Raw genomic sequence first — 19,986 nt, forward strand, 5'->3', positions numbered from 1 at the left:
AATTTTGCCAATTAACAGTATAAAAAAAAAACCATTTTATTCTCATTTGCTCAATATCTGAAAAGTAAAGAGTAAATGTAAGAAAAGAAAAGCAAAAGAGGTAGCAAATGAAATCATTACATTCAAGAACTTCGTTGTATCTCTTAGGAACCATTGTGAATGCTTGTGGAAACGTGTGTCGATTTTCACTTTTGATGAAAACTACTCTTTGTATCGCATTGTCTCTTTCTCGAACCCAATCGTTGGGAACTGTTTAGCATATTCTTCAACCATCTCACGCAGCTTTGTCATCTCTGACTGTAATTTCTCATTTGTTTGCATTGTTGCTACAAAGTCCTTCAGCTTTGTTCCTGCACATTACACATTACATTATACATCCACCCCTCGATATAGTCTCCCTTAATTTTCTGAGAGCATGCATCACACAAAATCAACATAGACAACTTATTTATATATACCTTGAGACTCTGCCTTGATCTTCAAGGCTATCTTGACGGCTAAATCAAAGTATTCAGCCACTTTTGCAAAATCTTCCTCAATGAATCCTCTCGATGTGAGAGCTGGTGTTCCTGTAAGAAGAAACATATATACAGTTCTTTCAGTCATCACCAGGTCCTTATGATCACAGCTAAGACCAGGAAGCATGAATCATTTACTACTTTTTCGACATACTACTAACTCACTACTTTCAGTGTTCGTTTAAGAGCCTTACCCATACGGATGCCGCCTGGAACCATGGCGGAAACATCACCTGGAACAGTGTTCTTGTTTGCTGCAATATGTACTGATTCTAATACTTTTTCCACTCTTGATCCATCTATTCCCTGCAAACACACAGTTTCCAATATCATCATCCATTAGCAGAGACACTTAGCGACACTATGCACTGCTTAATGACGTTCACAGTACAAACAAAACATTTAAACTTGATTTGCTACATGAGGTCAGCAAATCGCCAGTAAGAGAAATGAATTCACACAATATATATGAGAAGCAAGAAATCATAATTGATTTAGTTCACCAAGATGGCATAATCTTTTTTTTTTTTGGTCACAAACCAAGATGTCATAATCTTTAACATTGATTTCGTACTAAAACTAAATTTTGTGAGTTTAAGTTATGATCTCTAAAACCAATGAGTTTCACCACCTTTTTATGCAACTCCATCTAGACATTAAAGGGTACATAAACTAAAAAATAGAATGAGAAGTACCTTATTTTTCAAGTTCACCAAGACTAAATGATTGTCAGTGCCTCCAGATACTAAGTCATATCCTTTTGATAGCAAAGTCTGCAATTACAAGCCGTATTTTACAAACAAAAAGTGAGATGATTTAGTAGGCCTCATACTCGGGTGTTACAAACATGGCAGGATACTTGAGGTATATCACCTAATTTACTCAACTAAGAAGAAGACAATCTGCAAACACATCTCACCTCAGCAAACTTTGAGCAATTGCGGAGAACTTGATCCTGATAAGCCTTATACTCTGGTGATTTCACCTGTAATAGAGTAAATCGACAAGACACGAAGGCTATGAAAGAGAGAACAAGAAAATCCTAGTATAGACCTTAATCAGAAAGTTAAAAGGAGTTCACGGTACAAAATAGACAATACATAATAATTTCATATAAAAGAGTTTGCTGGACGAACCTGCTTCAGAGCAACTGCTAGACCTGTTATAGTATGATTATGTGGACCACCTTGCAGTCCAGGGAAAACAGCTGCATTGATTCTGTCCTCATAGTCATACATGACCTGCCATGTATAGATACAACCCACATATGAGCAAATACAACTAAATATACTCAGAACTTGAAAGTTATTTACTAATTCATTTACACCAATATAACTTGAAATCCACCTCTTTTCCTTGTTTGTTAACCTCTTTCAATCCCTTCCTAAAGAATATCATAGCCCCTCTGGGACCTCGAAGAGATTTGTGAGTTGTAGTCGTAACAACATCCGCATACTCAAAAGGAGAAGGAATAACACCAGCCGCAACCAACCCACTAATGTGAGCCATATCTGCCAGCATAACCGCCTTTTGCTTGTCACAGACCTGCAAATTTGTCATGCACAAACTTTAAAAATGCAATCTGCATCCAACTTTAGTAATTATACTTCACACTCTAGAGTTGGGACAGTATCTTACCTTACGGATACGTGCATAGTCATAAAGACGAGCATAAGCACTTGCACCCGCAACAATAAGTTTGGGTCTGAAAAGCACCGCACTTTTTTCTAGCTGCGAATAATTATAACATGTGTCTTAATGGTATATATTGGTAAAATATAAACAGTGTAGTGTATATGCATTAAGCTAAGCTGGCTATCAACTACCAAACCTGATCGTAATCAATGTAACCAGTGCTCTCATCTAATCTGTATGGCATTGTCTCAAAGAAGATGGATACAGCAGATATTTTCTTTGTGTCAGTCTGCACAAGAGCAATTTAAAAAGATACATTATCAACTCCACATGGAGATGAGAAATGAAGCTGAAATGCTGACGATGCTATAGAGTTTATATCCAAGGTTACCTGATAACCATGAGAAAGATGGCCACCATGAGGTAAGTCAAGAGCCATGATTCTTTCATGAGGTTTAAGTAGCGCGGTGTAAACTTGGAAGTTAGCTGGTGATCCTGATAAAGACTGCACATTGACTACAAAAAAAAAAAAAGAGAGAGAGAGTAGAGCTCATGTCGTAAGTGTTCCCATCCTACTAAAACTGGTTTCTAGTAGATAATGTGTTTAACCACCACAACTAAGTAAAAATGTCAAATAATCAAGTAGTAAAACTCGTAGGTACCTCCCCATTTGGAAGGGTCTAAGTGAAAAGCTTCGAGGGCGCGTTTTTGACATAATGACTCAGCCATGTCAATGTACCTATTATATAGACAAGAATAGCAAATAAAATTTGAGTATCGGATACTAACAAGAAAGTGTTGTAAGCATAAAAACAAATATATCTTGAAGATTTCATCAAGTAGCACCAAAGTGGAACACTATAGTAAAGTGGAAAAGGATATGTTACATACTCATTGCCTCCATAGTATCTAGCTCCAGGGTAGCCTTCACTATATTTGTTAGTCATAACAGAGCCAACAGCTTCCATCACCGAGGCAGATGTGAAATTCTCCGACGGTATAAGTTCAAATCCCTGAAAATACACACACACACACAACATCCAGAATCTCCAAATCAGTATAAAAGCTTGCAGCTTTCAATACCCTTCATGTGAGTGAATCTTGTTAAGTCAATATCACACCTTCCATTGCCGAGCCTTCTCGAGTTCGATAATATCTGCGATTTCTGGATCGATTTCTTCCAGAGGTGCATTCAGTTGCTTTATCCACTGATATCAAATTCAAAAAAAAAATGTTCAAAAGACAGCCTTAATAAGGTGTGATAATTATTTATTACACTGGAACGAGATCTCTCCGAGTCCGCCATAGCCGAGGTTGGCAAAGACGACTGAACATTAAAAACATTAAAAAAAAAACGGATCAGAATCAAAACAAATACGAAGAGGGGACTGAGAGAAGGGATGAGAATCAGATTTAACCATGGAACGGAGGGAAACGCCATTTGAGAAGATGGGCTTCTTAAGGGAAGATGATAGTCTGCGAAGAGCCAACGCCATCATGTTTCTCTCTATCTGTTTCTGTGTTTGAAACGTGTGCAGCAGTTCAAAGCGGCACTGACTCTGTTAAAATGTGCGCTTTGTGTTGTGGTTGGTGAGAGCAACAGGTGGTTTGTCACTTTGATTTTAGTTTATTTTATTCGGTGCAATGCAACGTCACTCATGTCACCACCACTTGCGATCGACAGTGATTAAAATTAGAGATGAGATCTGTTTTTTCTTCAGATCCCGACTGATCCGTGACCTAAGTGTGGGTTCTGGATTGCCCAAAAAAATAAAAAAAAAAGTGTGGGTTCTGGAAAAATTATCTACTTGGGCTTCGGAAGAATTTAGGCCCATGTCCACTATGTTTAAGAATTAAAACTTCTGTCTTTTGATAATTAAGCATCAACTTATTATTTGGAACCATGCAAACTAGTACTGATGACCGGTTATTTTCTCAACTTAACTCATGAATGTATTAAAGTATTTTCATGCTTCTCGGTAGTTAGTTTCTTTAGCAGAAATGTCATCTATTAAGTTCAGCTCATTCATGCTTCCAAGCGGACTTTTAACTGCTTGCTATTTATTCACTTCCCATTTCTCTCTTATTTTCACAAAGCTAAAAATAAAAGATGAGTAAAGTAACCTCAGGGAAACTAAATAAAATTAAAAATTTAGAACACAAAACGAAAAGTAAAACAGAAGAAAGATAGCAGCAAATGAAATCATTTCCTAGTCTTATCCAGAACTTCAATGTATCTCTTTGGAACTCCGTAGTGTTCCACCATATACCTCGCCACATCTTTAATCACACCTCCCTGTATCAGAACCTCGTACCCTTTCTTACCTGTAAGACAAACACAATCTCTCACTAGTTTTATTCCCTTTCACACAAACAAACAGACAAAAGCAACATACCTGGAAGTTCGTTAACTGAAGTACTACAAGCAAACTTCTTCTGCAGCTCTGATCCAAACGAGTCAGGATCCATCAAGAACGTCTCTATCCCCGAGACCTTGGTCACTTTCTTGTTACCTTGTCTTCGCTCCGTCATTATCTGAACCGGCTTTATACCTCCTTTACGAACCACAGGTTCGCATCCTCCTCTCATCACCACCTGATGAGGCTGCATCCTCCCTATAAAAGTCGATCCAACATCCTTTTTATGAATCTCTGACGGATACGCTGATCCCTTTTTGATAGCTCCTTTGAACAATGCGTCGCACAGGATAGGATCCAGCACCACCATTGACTTGTTTGTTGGCTTCACCAGATTTTCCTTCTCGATGTATTTGAAGACGACGTCAGAGGCTTCTGAAGCTGTGTATAGCTTTCCTTTGTCTTCTCCGAGTGATGCAAATATTGCGCTGTTGTGTATGCTTGGTTTGTAGACCTCTATGATTTCAAGCATTTTGTCTGACTGAGCTTGTGCTGTGGAGCTGGCGACAGAAGACTCGGAGATTTCTGATTTCTTTTTCTCTGGCTTGAAGGATGAGTAATCAGGGTGCCTGCGGTTAACTGAGATCAGCACAATCTCCTTCTTGTGCTTGTCTTCTTTCACAGTTATCTGTGCATATGGTTAAAACAATCAGAGTGCCAATCAATAAATCAGAGTGTATGCGTATATCAGGGTTAAATGGTAAACTACCAATGAGGCAATGAGTGTTACCAACTCTTTTGAGATACATATAGCACTTTATAACTGATAAACTAGTCGGTGTTGGAAGAGAGAGTCTGTGTACACTCATACTCTATAACATCGAGTAATAAAATTACCAACAAACAAGGAGACAAGTCACAAGATAACTAACCATTCCTGCAGAAGCTTTAGATTGCAGCCACTTTGACAGTTTTTTATGGGAAGACTTCTTAATGTCTAGTGTGATCCCAGGAGGCCTACAAGGTAATACATGATTTGCCCTGCACCACCCACATAAAAAAAATTATGTAAGCTAAACATGGAAAGGAAAAAAAATGGGTTAAGGTCAGGTCTCCGCAGAGTCAAGAGTAACACAAATACGAGAACATAGCTTTAGAGTGTGATATAACAACCCCTCCCAACAAAGTAAAGGGGGAAAAGCATACATCATGACGTAATATTCCAAGCAATTACTAGAAAAAAGTTTGCTTTCAAAGAAACTCAAAGTATCTGAATGGCATTCTTACCATAAAGTGCTTCCTGGTATGGGAAGGTCCTTCTCTTTCAGTGTTGTATGCAATGCTTGCAAAAGGCATTGGTCAAGAAGGGCATCTACCTCCTCTGTGGAGAGAGGATTCTGCTTCTCAGTATTAGCTTCATTAGCAGAAACGTCATCTCCTAAGTTAACCTCATTCATGCTTCCAACTATGTCTTCTTCAGTACCATTCTTAGCATCAGTAGCTGAGGTTGAAGCTGTTTCCAAAGCAGATGCATCTTCTTCATTTCCTGTGCTTGTCTGCTGCCCAGCTGAAGCGTCTGAAATTTCCTCACCTGAACCAGAAGCAAGGAACGCTGGATCCTCCATGACAACATCCTCCCAAAACCCAGCATTTGGAACATAATGCCCCTCAGCTGATTCCCTGTGAAACACAAATTTACCATGTAAAAGACTGAGTTCCTCCAGAGAACAACAAACAGAAAAGTAAAAAAGCATCTCATGTATTGTACCAGAGGAAGTCACGGTAATAATGAGCTATCCGTAAAGCCTTCCCACGCAAACCTGCTTTAATACCTTCTGCACTACTCATTGTGGTAAACCCAACCTTCAAAAACACGCATAACCATCATGTAACTACCCAAACTTGAATCTTGATGTTGTCAACAAAAGTATAAAGAGACTTACAGCAATAGGTGCCGCATTCCCAGGAACTTTGACAGACCATATCTCTCCAGCTGAGAAAGAAGGAAAGCCTTCGGGAGGGATCAATATACCAGGGAACATCAAATCAGCACCGCCTAGTACATACCGCGAAACCTCACCTCCTTTCAACATAAAGGAAGGTAACATCTCAGGAGCCTCCCATAGAGCAAACACTACAGCATAACAAAGAAGAAAAAAACAAGAGAAGCGAATCATTAAGTGTCCTTGAAACATATGAATCATACAATTATCTACAAACCTGTGGGTAAAATCTCATTCCCTCTTCCATCAATATCGAAAAACATAGGACATCCACCTTCAATACTATAGACAAGAACACGGTTCTGGAACTTTGAAACAGTTATCTCCACCTAGACAAAGACAAGAGAGTGCCGAATCAATCCATTACAAAACTCGATGCAACCTAATCAGTTGTAAGAAGAACAAAAGGCACAGTAATCTATCCACTTTAATCTCCAATCAAACCTTGGGAGGAAGGATGGCGTCGAGGAGCTCATCGGTGAGGAGAGAAAACCTATTTTGAACGGTGCGCCGGAGTTTTTTCCGATCGGCGCCGGAGAGACGCTGGTGAGACTTAGCCTCCACCGCCTTCTTGAACATTCTGCTGCGTGTCGCGAGAGAGCCGAAACCACAAACCACACCAGTACTGTCTCTCTCTCTCTTGACCTAAACTAAACCCTTTTTCTTCTCTCTCTCGGTTTCCTTTCCACGCCTGCCACGTCACGTAAGGGTGGCAAAAAAACACAAACCGAACCGAATTAACCCAATCGAAATTAAACCGAAACCAAATCGTGTTTTCTACTTGATCCAGTTGGTTCATGTTTTACTCAATACCTAACGATTCTAAAAGGTACAAAAACCTATAAAAGCGTCTAACCGTCTCGTCTTGTAGATTCTCCAATCTCTTAGATTATCTTTACAGAAGTTCTTCAATTTCTAAGAAACCTAGCTACCTCGTGCCTTCTTCTAATCCATTGGGTGATGATGACAAGAGAGGCATTGAGATTGCTCGATCTTCCATGGGACTTGGTACTTGAGATACTCTCTAGAGTTCCTGCTACATCCCTGGGACGATTAAGTTTTACTTGCAAGCGATGGAACGCTCTATTCAAAGATCACGAGTTCATCAAGAAGCACTCGGATAAAGCAGCAAAACAGTGTATGGTTCTCATGTCGGGTAATTCACGGAAGGTTTATTCAATGAATGTAAATCTCGATGGGATTCACAACAACTTTGTTGATCCACAAACGCTGCTTAACCTCAAAGAGTTCCACAGTCCGAAACAATTCAAGATATATAATATCTTTCACTGCGACGGGCTATTGTTATGCATAACATGGGACATAAGACTCGTGGTTTGGAACCCTTGTACTGGCCAAATCAGGTGGATCCCATTCTGTGGTCGTTACAAGGATCACACGGAGTTTGCTCTTGGATACGAAAATAACAAGTCTTGCCAAACCTATAAAATCTTGAGATCCAGCTGGGATTTTTATGCCGCACAACCTCAAGATGTTGACTGTGGAATCTATGATTTTGAGTCTCATTCTTGGAACGATCTTAATGACGTGTTTCCCAAGAACTGCAGAAGATTACTATCAAAGGCAGTGTCTTTGAAGGGGAATATTTATTGGGTTGCCAATAAAGATGATGAAGAAGATCTCTTACTTAGTTTCGATTTTTCAACAGAGAAGTTTACGTGTTTATCTATTAGTTTTTCGAGTGTCGATGGTGATTTTGTTCCTACAACTCTCTCAGCTGTTAGAGAAGAACGACTGGCGGTATTGTATAGCAGCTATTCTCATCCAACAAAGATTGAGATATGGATGACGACACATGATAAGATTGATCAGGCCAGACTTGTGTCGTGGAGCAAATTTTTATCACTGGAACTAGATGAGAATAATCCTCAGATAGATCTTTCAACTGACATAACTTTCTTTATCGACGAGGAGAAGAAAGCGGCCGTGTTATGCGATGTGGAATATTTTAATCAGAGGTATACGGACATGGTATACATTGTTGGAGAGGACAATCGGTTCATGAAAATACCCGTAGGAGCAAATAGTTCGGGTCCAGTTATTTACAATTATGTTCCAAGCTTGGTTCAAATCCAACAGGGTGGAGTAATGACACGAGAACGAAAAAGGAAAAACAGGCATTAGTGTGGTTATAAACCACCGAAAAGGATTTTTCAGTGTTGAATGTTTTGGGTTGATCTTTACATTATACACATCTTCGGATATTTAATCTTTTTAAAGTTCTTAATTCTGTGGACTTATCTTAAACTAATCTTTTGGTTTTGACTGTTTACAGTTTTGAATGTTTTATATTGTCTGCCAAAAAAAAAGTTCTTCTAGGATCAATAAACACCAAAGATAGATGCAAATAGTCAAACCTCCAAAATTTGTTTAAACAACTTGATTGTCTAAAAATTGGTTTTTTTCAGAAACAAAATCCAAAAACTATTTCAAAATCTATTAACAATCAACGTCCAAAATTTATCATACGAATTGGCATAAGAGAACCGTAGTAACTTGCAAAAACCAATTGAACTGGAAATTTGAGCACAACAAAACTAATCATCATCTGAAGATGAATATTTTATTCGGTATAAGAAAAGACGCAACTACCTCCTCTACAATAAAAACTAGAACAAAACTGAAAAGCTCAAAGAGACAAAACAAACATAACAAATGTAGAGCTTATCAACAACATCAGCCAAGCCAAGCTACCAGTCATCTCTGCTCGACCGATACCCTTACCAAGAAGCACAGCTACAACCGCGATAGCCCCAAACCCAACACAGATGGTGAACACAGCCACGCCTTTCTTCTCCATCCACTCCATTCTTTCCAACACTAGCTCCAACCTCTCCTTCAATTTCTCCTTCTCCTTCTCACTGTTCTCAATCTCTATCTCTACTCTACTTCGCCACTCTCTCATCTCCATTGCTTCCTCCTTAATCTTCTCTTCACTCTCCTTCATTCTATCTACCTCTAGCCACATCTTCGCCACCTCCTCCTCTCTCTTGCTCGCCTCCTGATCCATCTCCTTGAATATCTTCCCGTATCTAGAACTCATTTCGTCCAAATAACTCTCTAGCACTGACAAGCTCAAGTCCAGTGACCTTATCTTCTGCATCAATATCTTCAACACCGTGTCCCCTGGCATCCTGCTCCCTGGTTGATGATGTTTTATCTCTTCCACCAGATCTGGCAGCTTTTTTCTCTCATTCGATACTTCAACCGCACTCTCTGGTGAGGTTTCTTCTTCCTTCTCCTTTTGTTTACTCATGTCGTCATCGCTCTCCTTCTTCTCTTTTTGTTCTTCTTGAGGTCTCACTATGTTTTTGTCTTGGATAGATATCAAATCCTCTAGCATTCGTTCCACAGCGTCCACTCCATAAACTTCTAATAAACTCAAGGTGCAATAAAACTCTGAACCGTAATGGCTTAGGAAACTTAGCTTTAGATATCTCACCCACTGTGGATCACCGAGTGTAAAGTTCTGCTCGTTCTTCATGTTTAAAGCTGTGAAGTTCCCCAGATGAACCCATGCATCAGTAGGATAAACCAAGGTTCCAAGAATCTCAAAGTCCTTGAGATTAGAAGAGTAATGCTCGAAATTTGCAATCTTGATTGTGTTCACCAACGTTTCTTCTGAAAGTTCTAAGACAACGAACTTCTCTTCAGTTGAACACGGGTTCCGAAGGTACTTGTCTTTGTCCCGGGTTATGATGCTTGTAGCTCCTTTTGCTTCCTTGTTAGATGACAAGACTTTAGCTCCTTTCGAGGCTGCTGCGTAGTTGTACTCTTTGCCACCAGGCTCCATCCTGTGAGTCACGCCGCTGACTTGGCTAGACAAAGATTTGTCTTTAGAGCTGGACACCCTGCTCTTGAACTCATCAAGACCAAACGGAACAGGACGCCCTGTCTCTTTGTCATTCACTGGACCTGAGTTATTACTAATCATCTCACTTTGCTTCACAGTGTCACTTCCTTTGCTTTCTGTAAGGTTTCCTGTGACTGTGTTATTGACTTCTACTTGCTTTGATAGAATGTGTACGTCTTTGATTTTTTCGGCTGAAGGTATATCAAGAGTAGAATGAACAAAAGTAGAGTCTAGTGGTGGTGCATCAACATGTTCAGCTGTCTCATTTGCACTAACAGCATCTGGATCAACTTGGCCTAAAGACCTCCCTCCTGCAAATGCCCAAGAGTAAGGTTTTAATACACATATTCATGACTGTATGTTCTCTGAAAGCAGATTTTAACATTAAGTTTCATAATCGAACTTGAAGGTTACCTTGGTCACCATTTCCATGGCTGATCCATAAAGTAGATAACAAGAGAAGCCCCCAAATGAGGAAAACGAGAGACAAAGAAACTTTGTAGAGGCGGTTCCTTCCATTAGAAGCACTCTCAGAAGCTCTTCTTGTTCTAATCAGAAGAGCTCTCCGTGATCTTTGCATTTCACATCCAGTCAAGAATCAGATCACCACAAAAACACTAAACGAACAGTTCACACACACCTGTTATCAACGATGCGTATTAGAGACGCAAGTAAAGCGAATTCTTTTAACTACAACAGCAAAACATAACCAGATGATTTCAAGAAGCTAAATCGAACAGAAAAGAAGGAACAGAACGACTCATAACAAAAGAAAAGGCAACTTCAAGATCCAGTTGAGCGGAAAGTGGTCGGAGCAAATAAAATACATAAAGAGAGAATCTCTGAAAGCTTCTTCAGAACAAACCCTTTTCAACGCCGCAGTCTCCAATGAGATTCCGGCGATCTACCTCAATCTCAGCCACTATGTTTTAAAAACCGTTGTGGTGTAATTGTAAAAAGGAAAGGAGAAGAGTCAAACAAAAGACTTTCAAAATGATTAAAAAAACGCGGAAGCTGTAGAGTCAGACAAGCACTCTCTGATCCGCGAAGACAATGGACAGAACAGAGAAGAGGTTTTGAGATAGGTTTATCGAAAAGAATTTGGGAACAATGTATAAGATGATTGTTAGCGGTCCACAGTTTTTTGAATCTTGCAATTAATTTATTTCTTTACTTTAAGGTTTTCCTTAATATAGTTAGTTTGCCTTACCTTCTAATCAAAATTAGCTGTCTACAGTATTTTTTTTTAAATATCATTCAAAAAAAAAATAACGTCATTATCTGTACGTTTTCTCCGTTGGATGTTATTTAGATTCAAATCTTTGTATAGATCCGCCCCATGCATGAATATTTGAATATTTGATTTTCATTGCTTGAAATGACTGTTTTAACATAGGTGGTAAGAATCTTCTTTTTATTTCATTCTTGGATCTAGCCTAGATTTGAATTAAGCATATACTATTGTGTTTGTTTTCTCGAGTCTTGGACTATACACCTCAATAAACCAAATTACTATATCCCAGATTTTCGATTCACTTCACTTTCTTTCTACCAAGAAAAGCAATCATTTGCTTTGCAAAAACTCTATCAAGCTAGAGTTTAGACCATTAATCTCAAATCGTTGGACTCCAGCCTTTTCTTTAAGAATTTTTTTCACTATTATCTAATAATTTATCTTACGGAATTAAGAATGTATGTTCAAATGTGTCACTGTCAAGTAATTTTTTGTCTATATACATATGTAGTTTGAATATGGTTTATTAGGTTATTCACTATTTTTTCTTTCCGTTTTTTGGTCGCACCACCATCCAAAGTTATTACATCATAAACTATTGAGGAAAACAAATTATAAGAAAAAGGAACTCTTAAGTTCAAAAAAAAAAAAAAAAGGAACTCTTTATGAATATGCCATCTCAACGTGGGGTGCAACTATGTCGGTATTGAAATGTCATTTCGTTTGTGCGTTAGTATTACATACATACTTTCAATAATTCGTTTTTATCTTATGCAAATTTGTGTGTTTTGGTTATAAGTCGTTCTTAAGAAAATTCGTTTGTCTTCCAGTTTAAAATTCAGCCAGAAAGGATTTACTTTCCGTGACAGTGTTATTGCTACATTGTACATAACAAATAATAAAAACTAGGTATAAAGATATTATTAATCAATATTAAATGATATTTTTGTTCAAAATAATAAATAAAAGATAAAATTAAAATAATTTAAAATAAAAAAAAGACCTTAACATTAGTCATTTTCTTATATAAAGAAAATAAAATTGTATCCGTAAATAGGGTGGACACATATCAAATATATGGGTATTTGGAAGCATTCGTGTCGATTTGATCGTTAGCCAGCTAGATATTCAGTGACTCGGATATCCGAAATGTTTTAGAATTTTAAAGAATATCCAATTTGATCCGTAAATAAAATAAAAATTTTAAAATAATTGAAATTTTTAATAATAACATTTTATTACAAAAATAAAACATTATTTAACTTTTTAAATTCTAGTACCTAATATAATAAATTTAATTTATAAAAATATTGTAAAAATGATATGAAGTATAATATATATAACATATATATATAATTCTTTACATATATACACATATATATATATATGTATGTATATAACAGATTGAATTAGATACCTGTTCCTAAACATATTGGTACTAATGATTTGTTTCCTTTTGGATATTGTATTTTAGTATTTTATTTGTTTCGTAGAGTTACGAATATCCATATTTTTTGGTTCAAATCAAAACGGATAACGAATCGAATCAAAATTTATGAATATTTTGCTCAATTTTATCCGTAAAAAATAAAAATAATATATATATATAGTTTGGCTTTTGATTCGTTATCTATTTTTATTCGAACCGAAAAATTTAGAGTTTTATTTAAACCATGTATGTGAGTTTTATATTTAAAAAAACGTAAAGCGCATAGTGTGAACACATTTATGAATATAGTATAAACGTATTAGTATATTTATTATCAAATCATTCTGAAACTGTCACGTATCTATTATAGATTGAATGCATTTATTAGAATGATTCTATTTTAATATATAAGGAATAGTATAAAATGATTGGTCCACTCAAATTTTGAAACGAATACAAAATGAATAGGAAACTAATGAAAACGGTAAGGAGAATGACGGTCGGGATCACGGAGATGGGCCCCATGAAGCTGACTAATGATTGAGTAACTACGTGGCATTAACAGATCCAGCTTGGATTGTTCCCTTCTTTTACGACACCTGGCGAATTCCTCTGCGTCGACCTCGCCTTGGCCGACCTCACACAGTCACACTAGTCTTTTTATAATTTTTTCTTTTCCAGTTATTAAATTGTAATTTAGTGTTGAGACTTTTATCCGAGATCCGGATCGAGATCCGGATTCGATCCGAGATCCGGATTCGATCCGAGATTCGATCCGGATGTCTGGAGGGACCGAATCCGGATCCGGATAGTAAAATATTGGATCCGTCAAAGCCGGATCCGGATCCGGATATCTTAATTTTTTAGTCCGAATATCCGTATACGTAATTTTTATTAATAACTATTTCAAAAATAGTAATATCTATATATAAAAATTAATTTATTTAATATGTTTTTATTTTTATAATAGTATATATAAATTTTATGTAAATTTGAAATATTATACATAGAAATAATTAAAAACATTATATATTTTTTTATTTTTAAATTATTTTTAATATTTTTTATATATTAATATTATTATTTTTTTATTTGAAGGATCCAAATCCGGATCCGGATATCCGCAGGATATTACAATTTTTAGAAGATATCTGACATCCGGATATCCGAGAACCCCAGATCTGGATAAAGATAATAAAATTATGGATCCACCGGATAAGGATCTGGATCCGGATACTTTAAAATTGTCTGGATATCTGATCCGTCTCAGGCCTAGATTGTATAGATATTTTAAAAATGAAGTCTTTTTCAAAACATCAGTCTTTTTCAAAACAAAAAAAAATCCCGAGACTAATTTCATTAATGAAGAAGTCACTACTAATTTCATGCAGCTAAGCCACAGGTCGTGTGCTTATAGACGCTGAGATTTAAATTAAACTAGATATGAACTCGTGCGTTGTACCGGTTTTATTTGATGTTTTAATTTCATGAATACATAAAAAGAATGAAAATATTTTTTCACAGTAGTTCTTGAATTTTTCAGTATATATTGGTGACTTACTTTTGTGATAATAATATGTTTCCTTACATAAATTTTGATTAGTATTTCTATTTCAATAATCATGGTGTTTTAAATAGTATATTAGCTTTTTAATTTTTAGTAAATACATATAAAACTGTGAACTCTCTATAGTAGAACCTTTATAAATTAATACTCGATAAATTAATAATCTTTATAAATTAATAAATTTCGTTGGTCCCAACTCGGGCCGGTGTAAAATATGACAGAAATCGATAAAATAATAAGATAATAATATTTTTAAAATTCTCATGTAAATATATAGTCTCAATAAAATCATAAATTAATAATCTATCTCTATATATATTTTAAATAAGTACAAATTAAACATTATATTGTTGGTTTTATATTCACAATGAAAATACTTCTCTTTTTCTTAATATTTTAAAATATTTTGATAATATTTAGTAAAATTATATCAAAAACCACGTAACAATTCTATGAAACATAAAATATACACCAAATGAGATAATAAAATAATATGAAAGTCAAATTTCTAAAATTTAAATAATTTATATACGGTAAAATCAAATATTTTCTTATTTTATCAATAAAAAATATTCAAAAATAGAAAAAAAATTCTAAAAAAAGAAATTTTTGTAAATTAATATCTCTATAAATTAATAAAAAGTCCCAACATTATTAATTTATAGAGGTTCCACTGTATATTATTTAAGACACATTAAAAATAACAAAATTTATAATATAAATGTTACACAACACCTATCAATATGTATTATTGATAGTCATCTAAATATCTAATATATTGCTAGATAAAACATCAAATTTGTTTACTTTAGCATCATGACTTTAACCTCTTTTTTCTATATATCATATACTATTGAAAATTTCTTGATATATAATATTTTGTAGAACACTATTGTCGTTATATTTTAAAAATCTGAAGCTCTGTAGTTGTAGTGATTCGTAGTAGTGCAGCGTATAATTGTAAGAGTGGACTTGGCAAATATAAACCAACTTTTTAAGCTTTAACCTTAACTCTTATTGATATTCATTGCATAGCAAATTCGTATAGGGAATTATGGTCTTTTCAGTTTGAAAGCCATCTTGCATTTGTTTGTATGAGATTTATTCTACGAATAAAAATTCATTTTTTCACATAATTTTTAGTTAGGATTTCTACTTCAATAATCATGTTGTCTAGGCGAGTTATTAGTAATCTTGTTCCATTGCAAAGCCCTTCTCTTTGATTTAAATTCTTTAGTAGCATGACTTACAACTGCATAACCAACTTTATATGTCGATAAGAACAAACACACATAAACATAATCATACATAAGCATAATAGTCGCACTAACTTCCCCCATTAACTTACATACAACATCATAACATCTATATGTACATACGCCTAAGTATAACTGTGGCAATAACTAACGTACCGTAGCATGATAATTTTTTTTTTTTTGTAAAGTCAACATCAGTTTCATGTGAAGATCAAAATAGAAACTACCATAAAAAAATTAAAAGGAAAATTACTATCAAATAATCGTTTGCAACTATATTTTCATTAGGATTTTAGAAAAGGAAAATTATTATTAAATAAATTATTTTACAAATATTTTTCTTTAGGATTTTAAAAAAGTAATTTATCTAAAAAAATACTATTAATTTTTTTTGAAACTTTTTTCAAATTATTTTTTATTTTATATAAATATTTAATCATGAGATATTCTACCACATGTCACAATATTAGAAAGAAAATTACTATCAAAAAATATTTTGAAATTATATTTTTAAGATTTTAAAAAAGTAAAATTACTATTGAATAATAGTTATAATTAATTTTTGACAAACAACGTTTTTACCATCTTCGTATATATATTTTTAGTTATGGAATAGTTTAACACATATCACATTTTTAAATATATAATTTCCATGTGTCCAATCATTTTAATTAGCAAGTTTGAAGAACCTATCTCAATATAATCTTTTATAATTATATTTTCCATAAAATTTTAGAGAAAGAAAATTATATTAAATAAATTGTTTTTTAATATTTTTTGGATTCTGAAAAAGGAAAATTTCTAAAATTATCACTACTAAAAAATATTTTAAATTGTTTTTACTATTAAATAATTTTTAAATTTCGTTTTTAAAAGTTTGTTTTTATTATCTTATTATACAAATTTTACTCATTATATATTTAAACATATATCACAATATTAGTAGGAAAATTACTATAAAATAATCATTTGAAATTATCTTTTGATTAGGAATTTAAAAATGGAAATTACTATTAAATAATATTTATAATTACTTTTTAATAAAATTCATTTTTGTTAATATCTTAGTATATATATTTTTAAATATGAGATAGATTAACACATGTCACAATCTTAAATATATAATTTTCATGTGTTGCGATCATGTTAATTAGCAATTTTGAAGAACCAAGCTTTATATAATAAGACTATTAAATAATATTTATAATTAATTTTTAACAAAAATCTTTTTATTATTTTAGTATGTATATTTTTGAATGTGAGATAGTTTAATACATATCACATTTTTAAATATATAACCATCATGTGTCACAATCATGTTAATTAGAATTTTTGAAGAACCACGTTCAATATAATCTTTTATAATTATATTTTCATTAAGATTTTTGAAAAATAAAATTGTATTAAATTTTCAAATCTATTTTTAGGATTTTGAAAAAGGAAAAGTTCTAAAATAATTACTACTAAATATATATATATATATATTTTTTTTTAAAAATACTATTAAATAATTTTTAAAGTTAGTTTTTTCAAAATCCGTTTTTATTATCTTATTATATTTATTTTAATCATTATATATTTAAACACATGTCACAATATTAGAAGAAAAATTATTATCAAGTAATATTTTGTAATTATCTTTTGATTAAGATTTTCAAATGGAAAATTACTATTAAATAATATATATAATTAATTTTTGATAAAATTTAATAAATTAATACATGTCACAATCTTAAATATATAATTGTGACGTGCAATCATGCTAAATAGCAAATTTGAATAACTGTTGTTACAAAGCTTCGTACGGAAGATCAGAAAAACACATACGACTAATGAAGATTTTAAGAAAATAATGGTCGATATTTTATTTATTTTGGGAAGGCAGAAAGCAAGTGCTTTCCCCGTTTTCTTCGAGGGCTGCTACTACTGAATATAACTCACCCAAACCAATAATACATAGCCCGAATGAAACGAAGTATCCGAAACCGTAGGGCCGGCCAATTCTCTGGTTCAGCGAGGCGATCAAAATATTTTTGTTTACTTCGATAGAATTGTTGTAAAATATATACTATTTTCTATTTCTCACCACTGAACTCGACATAATAGGGACTTTCACCACATTTCTTTATTTTAGACAACTTCAACCCCAGAAAAACAAACAATACGTCTTACTTTACATGTTCTGAATGTGTTTCAGCGTCTTAGCTACTTCTTCAATCGTTGGCCTCTTCTCTGGCAATATCTCCACACAGCTAGCAGCGAGCTCTGCACTAGCCTCTAAAGCATTATCCTTCCCGTCCCTTATCAGATTGGCCTTCAAGAACATCAAAAAAAGATCTATTCGTTTCGGCGAAGAGAGGGATATGAGAGACGACTCTGCAACTGGAGTAGTGTCATGGTTACGCATATAATCAGATGCTCCGATGAACACATTATGAGGTTCCCTTTCTGTCAAAATCTCGATTAATGTAGCACCAAAGGCGAAAACATCCGTCTGCTCGTTGAATCTTTCTGTGACTACTGATTCTGGAGCTAGAAACCCTATTGTTCCTTCAACTAATGCTTGTACAGAAGTCTCACCTTCTGGAACTTCCAGAGACAGTCCGAAATCGAATAACTTGGCGTTCAAGTTATCGTCGAGCAAAACATTCTCTGTTTTCACGTGTCTATGAATCAGAGGTCGTGGTTTACCCAAGTGGAGATAAGCAATCGCGTCTGCAACCTGAGCAGCGATGCGAATCCTCTGTCTCCATGGGATAACCCCTTTCTTGTTATGCAAGTAATCAGATAGGTTCCCACTAACGTATTCAAAGACAATAATCGGTACCTTGCTCTCTAAGCAACAACCAAGAAGCTTCACCAGATTCATGTTCGAGCTGACATATGCGGCAACAGCGATTTCCCTTATGCAATACTCCACGAGCTCTTCGTGTTCATTCGTTTTCTTGATTAGCACGGCTCCTCTGTTCTCAAGAACTCCTTGAAACAATTTATAGTTGTCGTCGACAAGACAGACGAGATCTTGGTCGTAGTCTTTGGTTGCTTGCTTCAGCTCTTGTTCTGTGAATACACAAAACGGACTGTAGTCTCCGTTCGAAACACGGATCAGTTTTTCTACTAGTAGCCCTCCGTTCTTCAAAGATGAGGACTCGCGGCGAGATGATTTGTTAGATGTTGTTCTTGAACAACAAGTGATGAGTTTTTTCCAGGACATGGTTTGGATGTGGTGGAGTAGCAGGAAGAAATGGGGAGATTATTAGAGTTGTCCCAAGTAAGCAAATTGTGTTACGAAACTTCACAAGTCAATGGTTTGGTAAAAAAATTCAAGATCTGAGTTAACTTTTTATATCTTAATATACGTGCTCCCTCCATTTTTTTAATAAAAGTTGTTATAGGTAGCTTTTGTGGAGTATAAAAAACATCATTAACTATCTATTAACTACCACCTGTGATTAATAAAAAACATCATTAATGTTACGAAAGTAAACAAAAGCGGCCACCACCGTAATGTTTGAAATAATTAAAGATGTGAGTCCCGCTGTACTATTTGCATAGTAAATTTTCTTATATATACGAACATTTGCGTTCGTTTATAAAACACACCTAAAAACACTTCTCTTCTATTCTCTCTGTATCAGTGTTATTTCTTTCTACGGGTATAAAATTTTGCCCTTATTTAAATTCCTGCGATACAAATAAATTTCAGTTCTTTTTATAACACGTTATCAGCACGATCACTCTGCGATTCGGTAAAATTTATTTGTATCCTTTATACCCTGTTATAATGGTCGGTATACCGCCTCTACTATTATTTATATCTTGTTATAATGGCCGGAATACCGCCTATATTATTTAATAATAATTTAATTAATTTAATGGTCGGCCGAGCCGCCTTATATCCTGTTTATTATTTATTGGTCGGCCGAGCCGCCTTATATTCTGTTTATTATTAATTGGTCGGCCGAGCCGCCGTATAATTTATTTATTATTCTGCATTGATCGGCTGAGCCGTCGCATGATTTGTTGTCATATAACATAAATATTTCATTGTCATATTTTTTTCACTTTTATGAAATTTTATAGATTTGATTGACCGTTTAATACGATATTTTC

The 19,986-nt window shown here is 34.5% G+C and overlaps 5 protein-coding genes across 5 annotated transcripts; 1 reads left to right on the top strand and 4 right to left on the bottom strand.

Moving 5' to 3' along the window:
* Positions 1-18: 18 nt before the first annotated feature.
* LOC106300539 (serine hydroxymethyltransferase 2, mitochondrial) lies at positions 19-3,842 on the bottom strand. The gene is made up of 15 exons (XM_013736701.1): positions 3,572-3,842; positions 3,430-3,480; positions 3,275-3,361; positions 3,045-3,166; positions 2,816-2,892; positions 2,545-2,669; positions 2,350-2,442; positions 2,157-2,249; positions 1,866-2,063; positions 1,655-1,759; positions 1,438-1,503; positions 1,214-1,291; positions 713-824; positions 459-569; positions 19-350 (listed from the first exon to the last, which is right to left on the bottom strand). Exons 1-15 carry the CDS (start codon positions 3,650-3,652, stop codon positions 202-204), a joined length of 1,548 nt encoding a protein of 515 aa, XP_013592155.1. The 5' UTR covers positions 3,653-3,842; the 3' UTR covers positions 19-201.
* Positions 3,843-4,182: 340 nt separating this feature from the next.
* LOC106301095 (eukaryotic translation initiation factor 2D) lies at positions 4,183-7,184 on the bottom strand. Its single transcript, XM_013737416.1, has 8 exons — positions 6,958-7,184; positions 6,731-6,842; positions 6,454-6,644; positions 6,279-6,373; positions 5,798-6,190; positions 5,443-5,551; positions 4,550-5,198; positions 4,183-4,478 (listed from the first exon to the last, which is right to left on the bottom strand). The coding sequence occupies exons 1-8, from the start codon at positions 7,090-7,092 to the stop codon at positions 4,357-4,359; spliced, it is 1,806 nt and encodes a 601-aa protein (XP_013592870.1). The 5' UTR covers positions 7,093-7,184; the 3' UTR covers positions 4,183-4,356.
* Positions 7,185-7,473: 289 nt separating this feature from the next.
* LOC106299506 (putative F-box protein At3g17500) lies at positions 7,474-8,692 on the top strand. The gene has a single exon (XM_013735588.1). It carries the CDS (start codon positions 7,474-7,476, stop codon positions 8,656-8,658), a length of 1,185 nt encoding a protein of 394 aa, XP_013591042.1. The 3' UTR covers positions 8,659-8,692.
* Positions 8,693-9,055: 363 nt separating this feature from the next.
* LOC106296462 (uncharacterized protein slp1) lies at positions 9,056-11,543 on the bottom strand. Its single transcript, XM_013732594.1, has 3 exons — positions 11,253-11,543; positions 10,802-11,027; positions 9,056-10,698 (listed from the first exon to the last, which is right to left on the bottom strand). The coding sequence occupies exons 2-3, from the start codon at positions 10,965-10,967 to the stop codon at positions 9,164-9,166; spliced, it is 1,701 nt and encodes a 566-aa protein (XP_013588048.1). The 5' UTR covers positions 10,968-11,027; positions 11,253-11,543; the 3' UTR covers positions 9,056-9,163.
* Positions 11,544-18,046: 6,503 nt separating this feature from the next.
* On the bottom strand, positions 18,047-19,087 carry LOC106298104 (putative wall-associated receptor kinase-like 16). Its single transcript, XM_013734195.1, has one exon. The coding sequence runs from the start codon at positions 19,085-19,087 to the stop codon at positions 18,047-18,049; it is 1,041 nt and encodes a 346-aa protein (XP_013589649.1).
* Positions 19,088-19,986: the final 899 nt, after the last annotated feature.

This window comes from Brassica oleracea, chromosome C6, assembly GCF_000695525.1.
Source record: "Brassica oleracea var. oleracea cultivar TO1000 chromosome C6, BOL, whole genome shotgun sequence".
Taxonomy (NCBI): Eukaryota; Viridiplantae; Streptophyta; class Magnoliopsida; order Brassicales; family Brassicaceae; genus Brassica; species Brassica oleracea.

Excerpts from the sequence above, each read along its gene's own strand:
- LOC106298104 (XM_013734195.1), bottom strand. The coding sequence starts at position 19,087 with ATGTCCTGGAAAAAACTCATCACTTGTTGTTCAAGAACAACATCTAAC.
- LOC106296462 (XM_013732594.1), bottom strand. The coding sequence starts at position 10,967 with ATGCAAAGATCACGGAGAGCTCTTCTGATTAGAACAAGAAGAGCTTCT. Across the intron at positions 10,699-10,801 it reads CCATGGAAATGGTGACCAAG|GAGGGAGGTCTTTAGGCCAA; the intron begins GTAACCTTCAAG and ends GGGCATTTGCAG.
- LOC106301095 (XM_013737416.1), bottom strand. The coding sequence starts at position 7,092 with ATGTTCAAGAAGGCGGTGGAGGCTAAGTCTCACCAGCGTCTCTCCGGC. Across the intron at positions 6,843-6,957 it reads ACGCCATCCTTCCTCCCAAG|GTGGAGATAACTGTTTCAAA; the intron begins GTTTGATTGGAG and ends GTCTTTGTCTAG. Across the intron at positions 6,374-6,453 it reads GGAATGCGGCACCTATTGCT|GTTGGGTTTACCACAATGAG; the intron begins GTAAGTCTCTTT and ends GTGTTTTTGAAG.
- LOC106299506 (XM_013735588.1), top strand. The coding sequence starts at position 7,474 with ATGATGACAAGAGAGGCATTGAGATTGCTCGATCTTCCATGGGACTTG.
- LOC106300539 (XM_013736701.1), bottom strand. The coding sequence starts at position 3,652 with ATGATGGCGTTGGCTCTTCGCAGACTATCATCTTCCCTTAAGAAGCCC. Across the intron at positions 570-712 it reads TCCAGGCGGCATCCGTATGG|GAACACCAGCTCTCACATCG; the intron begins GTAAGGCTCTTA and ends TTCTTCTTACAG. Across the intron at positions 351-458 it reads GATCAAGGCAGAGTCTCAAG|GAACAAAGCTGAAGGACTTT; the intron begins GTATATATAAAT and ends TGTAATGTGCAG.